This window comes from Sebastes umbrosus, chromosome 14 (genome assembly GCF_015220745.1).
Source record: "Sebastes umbrosus isolate fSebUmb1 chromosome 14, fSebUmb1.pri, whole genome shotgun sequence".
Taxonomy (NCBI): Eukaryota; Metazoa; Chordata; class Actinopteri; order Perciformes; family Sebastidae; genus Sebastes; species Sebastes umbrosus.
Genome location: NC_051282.1, coordinates 18,823,704 through 18,832,756, shown reverse-complemented (window position 1 = coordinate 18,832,756; position 9,053 = coordinate 18,823,704). Strand labels below are relative to the sequence as shown.

Below are 9,053 nucleotides of genomic sequence, written 5' to 3'. Positions count from 1 at the left end.
TGGTCTCTGCTTTGTGTTTTTGGCACCCTTGTCTGTCTTCTCTGGACAGTTACCTCTAAACTACATTGTGTTTTTGCCAAGTAAAGACTCTCACTTGTACCTTTTGTCTATGTGTCGTGCTTCTAGGTCTATTACCTGCTGGCTGCCAGCGTATCTTCATATATTTTATCCATTTTTTAACACTTTCTCTCTATTTCATAAAGTCATATATCTCTTATTTCTTTGTTTATATCCTCAATATCTGCAGTTGTAATGATTCAGATCAGAGAGCTCAAATAGGTATTTAGGTATTCAGGGCTAAAACACACAAGATGACTCAAATTGTAGTCGCTGTAAAGATTGCATGCAGTCCTGTGTGTGTGTGACACAAGGCAGGAATCAGAGAGTGGTGGTGCGGTGGGGATGGAAAATCACCCCCAACAGCACAGAGCAGAGAGGCTTTGAGTGAAGATTCATGAGAGGATGCTCTTCCTCTCCTGAGGTGGTTTGAAGAGGACATTCCTGATTCAGGATGCAGCAGCAGATGAAGTGATTACTTCTGGTTCTGACTCTGGTCTGTGGAAATGGCAGGAACTGTTGACCTAAGGATATACAGTATAGGAACCATGTGTGATTGAAGACATTAAAAAAATATTTTCATTGCTGTTAGGAACTTTGTAATGGTTATTGTTACAGCAACTTCACTCCTAGTTTCAGCTCTGAAATGGGGCAGAATATCATTTACACTCCACAAAGCAGGGCACCACCTAAATAAATGTATGCTTCATGGAAAATTTAGCGGTAGGGGAATTGAGGAGTCTTGTGTCTTGTCTTGTTGTGAATCTCAATATGTTCAGTCACCAATGTACACGTCCTCCTTGGTAACAAGTGGATGCATTGTCCTCATTTCCTGACCCCCCTTTCACCCCTCCGTATACACCTGAAGACAAAGATATATTGAAATAAAGAAAAAAGCGAGGCGGGGATTGTGCTTAATCCTTAATTTGGTGATCAATAAGATTGCGGTGCATGGGTGGCAGCTAAATGAAATGAGTGAGTAAGCCACCTTGGGAACATTTCCATGCAGATACAATTGCAGTATGGATAAAAGAATGATTTCATTACGGATGAGCAAAACGAGCGCGCTGGGAGAGTGTACAGTTGCATCTTGTTTTCAGCTTATTTCATTTTGTGGTTATTTGTTTTGGAGTGACTCACAGCTGTTGAGAAACCTTCACTGTGTGTTAACATTAACACATTGTTTTTTATTGTGTTTTGTCTTTTTTAGTGAATTTCCAACCTTTGCTAAAACATCACAACATGCATCTGTCTTCTAGGATTTTGGATATTAGTAGGCATTGAAAGAAGGTGATTAGTTAGTTGTAGAAGTTGACACTATTATGCTTCTTTACACAGCTGTTAATCATTTACTCAAATGAAGTGAAAAACTAATCTGTTGGTAGTAATGGAGACTTCACGACTGTCCAAATACAATCCAAATTCCACCAACTCTCTACTCTCGGTACTTCCACGGTACCACAAACCCGGTCTCACGGGAAAGTGTATAAATACCACGACATTACACGGACATTATGTGTGTCATGAGTACACATTTTAGCCTTTTCGGGAGTCATTTTTACGCCACGCAAACGTCCACAATTAGGTTTAGGCAAGAAAACCACTTAGTTAGGTTTAGGAAAAGCATCATGGTTGGGATTAAATTAAGTAAAATACGTAAAAATAATAAATCAAGAAAGGTGTACTTATTGCACGCTAAATGCCTTGCACAATATCTTGGCATTCATACACCTTTTCGTGCGAACGGGCTGTCATAACCTAACCCCCGGCACTCCTTGGTGCGTTGTCGTACTAAAGTTAACACGGAGGCCAATGAAGTCAACGTTTACAGTTTAATTTATAAGTTGATGTGCAGTGGAAGCCAGGCAATTCGTGAGCACATGATAAAAAATAATGGTCAATTGGCTGTCATTTTATTTTGTTAATGTAATGATCTGCCTCCGAAGAGCAAGAGAGACGCTGCTCAGTGATCAACTGCTCAGCAGGCAGAGAGAGAGACAGCTAGAAAACACAGTGTGTAGACCCCGGCACATTTTCACTTCCAACTCTCTGAATTTGTAGTTTATTTTGACCAAACCAGAGTTTGTGATTGCTGGATCAATGGAGAAAGACTAACCAAGATGGCTTTGGTGAGTTTTATTTTGTTTCTGTTGAGTTTGAATGAAGCAACCCTGTCTCAAAATTACATTCCCATACAGATAAACGGCATTCTCAATTACGTTTTGAGGGAAACATATTTTTTGTCCAAGATTACGGTCACAGTTTTAAACACATGGTTAATGTTGTAAATTGAAACAAAACAAAAAATTCAACAAAACTACTTTGTTAGTTTTAGTAAGACAAAATCCAAATAAGTAACCATTGACTTTTAGTTTCACACAGGACACGAACACTGGCCTCCTCCCTATGTGGATTTCCACGGACTATGGTTGGAATCAATTTGTGATACCTCAAAAACAAACGTAATCTGCAACAAAATAGGTTTCCCTCGAAACGTAATCCATAATGAAGTTTTGTTGTATGGGAATGTAATTTTTAAGAGACTGAAGTGTGTTTTATGATGCTCTGGCGCTTGAACATATTCTCCAGCTGAAAATGATGACTGCTACTTCTGTACAGAGGTGTGTATGGATGACGTAAAAGTCACTTGAAAAAAATGGGATGAGGTCCACTTTTGCCTGCAGTCTAAACATAGCCTTTAAGTTTGTTTTGATCTGGTTCTGCTTTATTACGAAATCTCCTGTTGATTCAGGTGCTGCCACTTTCTCAGGCCATGCGATCGGCTCATTCCCCTCACCTGGTCTTCCCTGCCCAGCTCCTCACCTGCAGCCCGTTCTTTCATTAGTCCCTCAGTATTTATACCACTCCACTTTCAATCGGTCGCTGCCAGACTGTCTTGTATTTTCCTGCCAAGCTCACCAGTGTTTCTGTAACAACTACTTCTGCAAACATTTATGTTTCTACAGCCAAACTATTCACACCGGTTTGGTCCAAACTGAGCTTATTTTTGCTGTACCCTTTCATTATGCCCTACAGCACTATATAATTATAGATCATATAACAGAAAACACTTTAAAGCACCTCTCGTAAACAGATTACAGCCTCTCAAACCGAAATAGGCACACAAGCTGCAACCCTTTTCAATGTGCATACAGGTACAGGTAGCTTTTTCATGCCATGAATTACTGTTTCTTTTGCCAAATTGTCAGTAATGACTGACAAATATGAATTTGTACTTCATTTTGAAATGACGGCACTCGAGCAGTGACAGTTTGATGAGCAGGCGATGCTCGTCTATCATCACAGTCTCCTTTAGTTGATGCCGATGAACCACACAGCGCAGCATGACCCCCACCGGGAGGAACACATGAAGGACAGCTTAGCATGCCTTTCATGTGTCGCAACTCTCCCAGGATGTATCACAGTACTTCGCCTGTACCTAAAACAAGCAAGGGGTACAAAAGAAAGAAGGTGTGTGTGTGTGTGTGTGTGTGTGTGTGTGTGTGTGTTGCTGTTAATGAGAGGTTGGATCCAAGTTTCAACTTCGGAGAGGAATTCCCTCATGCTTGTGTGTGATCCTGGAAATGCAAATGACAGCAGGAGTGCATATTCATAGATGGGAAAATGGAGTCCTCATCTGTCCTAATAATACTGCAGGGTGCCTTCTGTGGATTTCTTTGAGAGTCTCTACACTGAGTAGGAGGGACTGTCTGGTGCGGAAGGTGGATTATATGTGTTCTAAAGCTTGGGGGGAAACACGTGAATAGATAAATAAATAATGATAAAAGGCTTTACTTAAAGGGGACATAGCACACACGTTTTCAGGTTCATACTTGTATTTTGGGTTTCTACTAGAACATGCATACCTGCTCCTAATGTTCAAAAAACACACGAATATACCTGTATTCACCACCCTGTCTGAAACGCTCAGTTTTATTGTCTGTCTCTTTAAGTCCCTCTCCTGCTCTGATTGGCTTGAGAGAAAAATATGGAACACCTTTGCAAAGGTAGTTGAATCAAAGCCCACAAAAAAACTGACTGGGTTGTCTTATTTCACAGTTTGTGGGTTGATAGAAGTGGTTTAAGAAGGAAGTCCACATAGGGAGAAGGTCAGGTGGGTGGATGGGGCAAGCAAACACAGGACTTTCACCCAGGAGACCGGTGTTTGTGTCCAATGTGAAACCAAAAGTCAACGGTCACTTATTCAAATTCATGTCAGTCATTTTATGCCAAACCATGATGTTTTTTTTACTAAACCAAACTAGGTAGTTTTGATTTGTTTTAATTCACAATGTTAACCACGTGTTTAAAAGTGTGATCGAGCCAGGAGAAAATACATACATTCATTCCCTCGAAATGAAATTGAGGAATGCAGTTTAGATGTATGGGAATGTAATTTTGCAGGAGACAAGGTTGCTGAATGTACGTGCAGAAGCACTAAAAAGTGAGTTTTTCATATGTCCCCTTTTTTTTTTTTAAATGTATGATTAGCATGCAGTTACCTTCAGGCTATACAGAGCACTATGCCTTTTGTGAAACGGCTTCCCGCCGCGCCGTATCGGCTCAGAGGATGACGTGTGTGTGGAGAGAGAGAGGGAGAGAGAGAAAGAGAGAGAGGAGGTAAAAGTGCAGAGAGAAAGAAATATTGTCAAGAAAGCACTGAGAGATGGCTGCACAGAAAAAGCCTCAAAGTGGAAGTTGTGACTCTGGGATAGTGATACTCCGAGGTAAGTGTTCAGGCTTGGCGCTACAAAGGGCAGTATAGTGCTTACTTTGATTGAATCAATTGCTCTGTGTAAGTAGCTGCTGGTGCCGGCCTCCCCAGGGTGACAGAGAGGTCCGCGGAGAGGGAACCAATCCAGCCATCCATAGCCAGGGAACAGGGAGGATTAACAGAGCAATGCATCATAGCTGTAGCACCCAGTGATGTGTAGCAGACTGTATTTATTGACTCATTGGCTGTATTGATTGTCTCAATTGATGAATAGTCCAGAGACAACAGACAGACGCACAGCGAGTTATGCAAAATAAAAAAAAATAAGAATAAAGAAAAATATGATGGGTCAGTGTTGTTATTTCATTTGCATGAGTAAAGGAGCATTTCACAGCAAAACCCTGTTATTTTCCACACAAACATCCGCCCCGTTAGTCCTGCTGTTCACAAGTAAGCCTCTGATTACAGCACATTTCCCTGCCACACATCATCTCATTCAAGTTAAGTACATACAGTAATGGCTTGGTAATTTACCTGGGCATGTATGTGGTTTTTCCTTGACAGCAAATTCTCTCTGACATTGACATTGTTCCAGCGGCGGCGGTTTATTTAACACGCCATTAATCTCTAACGACAGAAGACCGCAGCAGATGTTTGTTAACAAACTTCTGCTCGGTCCTCTTTGACATGTATTACTGCGACAAGAGGAGGGTCACGAGTCAAACAGTCGAGAGCTAACTGATGTTTAGGCGACAGGGAAATTGTTTTTGTCAAGATGCAGAATTGTTTGATCCGCAGCTAACCCTTGATATTTGTAGTGCATGGATTCATTTGTCAAATTATGCCAAAATCACTGATACTGCACCGCATCTGAGTGCATGGCCATCAGTATGCTAATGTTCAACTATGCAGTGAAAACAATCCAATTATTGAATGATGGCCACTGTACATCAGCTCTCTCATTGAATATGTGTGCGATCTAATGAAGTGCAGAGCAAACTAGAACACTGAGTAAATTAACACTTTGGTAAACTTAGACTGACAAAAAAACAGGATTGTCTCCACTCCAAATACGGACAACTGAAAAGATGAGCGCGTGTCAGAGGATTATTGTACTATGTGTCTATCATTGTTCTCTTTTCTCTCTCTTCTAAAGCAGCAGGACAGCGTGAAAAGACAGAATACAGAGCACTTCATGGCCTTAGCCATTGAAATAGAATATCTTTTTTGTACTGGATGCTGGTGAGTGGGCGTGAGGGCAACAAACTGCAGGAAAGTAAAGGGAGAAGAAACAGGCAGAGTTTAGCCTTGGGGCTCATGAGGTAAGGACACTTAACTTATCGCATGCATTGCCATAGTCAACATGATTTTTATATCAGCTCTATGCTTTTTAAAAACAAAAAGGAATAAATCATCTCCTTTTCACAAATATAAATATATTTTTATGTTTAGTATATACAATAATGATTTGCCATCATCAACAACATTAGTATTGAAGGGAGAGAGAAAAAGCATGTCAGTAAACTCTTGCTAATGGATACAGACACTGCAAAGACAGCCATGATTGATTGGCGTGCTCAAGCACTCTCTCTGAAGACGAAGCGAGGACAATAGTAGTTTTATTGAAGAAGGCTGGTGGTGTGGCTGCGCTGCGCCGTGCCGCAGTCTGCTAGTCCTGAGAGCTGCGAGCTTCACTGTCCTCCGCCAGCTCCCATTCAAAGTTCTGGCCGGTCATTTGGTAGAACATCATGTTAAAGGGTTTGTAGAACTTGTGCAGCCGCCGAATCACGTCCGGGTCGATTTTCGGGTGAGTTCTCCCTTTAGACTTGCCGAGGCATCTGGGCGTGCTGCTGTCCTCCGGCTTCTTCAGACACGGAAAACCTTTCGTTTTATTGAAGTAAAAGTGTTTGTCTGTGACGATCCGTTTGAGTCCCAAGAAGTCCTGCACTTTGGCCATCTCGCCCGCGGGATCCACGATGAGCCTCTCCCCGCTGACAAAGTGCATTTGGGAGAGCGGGAAATACTGCATCCAGCTCTCCAAATGGAGCGCATATATTCCTATACGCAACGCGCTCCACGAGGCGTCTATGAGACCCAGCGTCCGGTTCTTAAAAGCCAGAACCTCAAAGGTGGGGATCTCTGGTTTCTTGGATAAAGTCTGCGTGTAGTCTGAAATGGCTCTAGTGACGGGATTACGCACCACGATAATAAGCTTGATGTCTCTGGCCATGGAGTGGATGCGCTTTGGGGCATGGTTAGTCACAAAGTAGCTGGGCGTCTTCTCCATGGTGATCTGCCCTTCCAGCGTTGAAGGCATCAGGTCTCTGGGAGCACAAACAGGGGAAGAGAAAGAGAGAGAAAAAGCAGCTTAGCACGGTATTATCCTCAACACCTCTTGCAGTGCAAATGAAATACCCAAGGACACAGCGCAAGCAAATTTGGTACATTTATTAAGCAGTACATTATTTGAAATTACAAGTGAAAATAGCTGTTATTATCACTGGACATTATGTTGTGAGGAGAAACATACAGCTAATTACACCCATGGAGTAATATGCAAGAGATAAAAGAAAGAAGATGAAACGGCAGGCAAGCAAGTATGCTCATTGCTTAATTGACTCCATCTGTGTTACTCCAGGAGCTGTTTTGGAACTTTAATAATGAGTTCGCTGCATATCATTAATACTGGGGTGCCTGGGGTATTGTTTTGTCATACATTTATTATGCATGCAAGGCTCACACTCTGCGCAGGCAGCTTTATGCACTTCCCCTGCAATGGGTGAAGGCTTTTCTTCTCCTCTCTCCGTGCTACGTTTAAGGTTAGGGGCTGTTCATTGAAGGCAGCAGAGATTAATTATCAGATTCAAGGTGATAATTTGTAGTACAATAGAAACGTCCCCGACTTGAGAAATTTATCTCAGGAGCAACAGGAAGGCATTTGCCATCGCCACAAATATTACTCGGTTATGCGAGGATGAGTTGTGGGATACGATGCCGAGTATATCACACGCACAGAAGCAAGTCTTGTTTCTATTTCTGTATCAATAATAAAGCATAGCATTCGCCTCGAGCAAATCCTTATCAAATGTTTACACTGATGTTCATTCCAATCCGTGCTGTTTTCTTTGTTTGAAGGCTATGTGATTCAGCGCTAAATTGGTACATTAAATCCTCTGTGAGACACGCCGTTTATTTCACTACTAACAGATACGAGCACAGGAGCTCCCACAATATAATAAAGTGAAACCAAATCTGAGCATGCACACCGCCTTTTTTTTTCTCCCCAAATTAAGTAATGTTTGCCTGGAAATTAATGTATAAAACCCCCAAAAAAATCCAAATTATTCCATCTGGAGACTCACAGAGTTGGTGCAGAGAAATTCTCCATAATTCTGGGATAAAAGCTATTTCCTTTCCCCTGCAATATATATTTTTCCCATTAGGCTGCCCCGCACCACAAACCTACAGTTGTAACGATATAGTCACATCAATCATTTGCATCTCGGACATATTCTAAATTAACTGTTCTCCAGCAAAGAATCCAATTTACTCTGCAAAACATAAGAGCTGTTATGCACATATCGACCACCCTCACACACACACACACACACATGCACCCATGGATACTGGGCTGAAAGTCTCACAAGTGGCCTGGTAATTGCATCTCAGTAACAGTATTGCCTTCCTGATGGGTAATTTCCCTCTGGATTATGTTTGTCTCTTGACAGCATAGAACTGTGGTTACTTCTGGGCCTGTAATGGGATATTAAACATATCAACTGATAGCATGGTGACTAGAAAGAGTATTAGTTTTCATTATATTCCATCACTTTTCCACACTTCCTCCCTTACAGTAATGAATGGCTAAAGATTTTTGCAACCTTTCAAGGACTTCACCTCGGTTCTGCCATTTCACTCAACTCCAAAGTACAGTAGGTGGTCCGAGGTGCAACATCACCATGTATGGTAATTGGAAATAAAAAAGATACCACATCAAATCACCTTGAAACAACCGGTATCCTACTGTATGGACCCGAGCTGCGACGTCTCACTGGTAATGTGCTGTGCATCTTTGGAGCATATCCAATTGACAGGACAGATGTACAATGTTCAAGGTTACCTTTTTCGAAGGCGTGTGCGCGTAACAAGCTATTGTCCTCACGGGCTCAACGCTAATCATCGTGCATTTAATTATAAAACAATGGAAGCCGTGAATACTTTTTGTTATGTTACCGAGGCTGCCGTTTTGATTGGGAATCAGTCATGGATCATGTACGTCTGA

The 9,053-nt window shown here is 41.8% G+C and overlaps 1 protein-coding gene across 1 annotated transcript in view; it reads right to left on the bottom strand.

The window, feature by feature from the left end:
* Nucleotides 1-4,077: 4,077 nt before the first annotated feature.
* hs3st4 (heparan sulfate (glucosamine) 3-O-sulfotransferase 4) overlaps nt 4,078-9,053 on the bottom strand; it is an 85,870-nt gene continuing 80,894 nt past the window's right edge. The window contains exon 2 of the mRNA XM_037793487.1: nt 4,078-7,095. Coding sequence (XP_037649415.1) covers nt 6,441-7,095 — 655 coding nt within the window. The 3' untranslated portion in view covers nt 4,078-6,440. The remainder of the gene's footprint in view (nt 7,096-9,053) is intronic.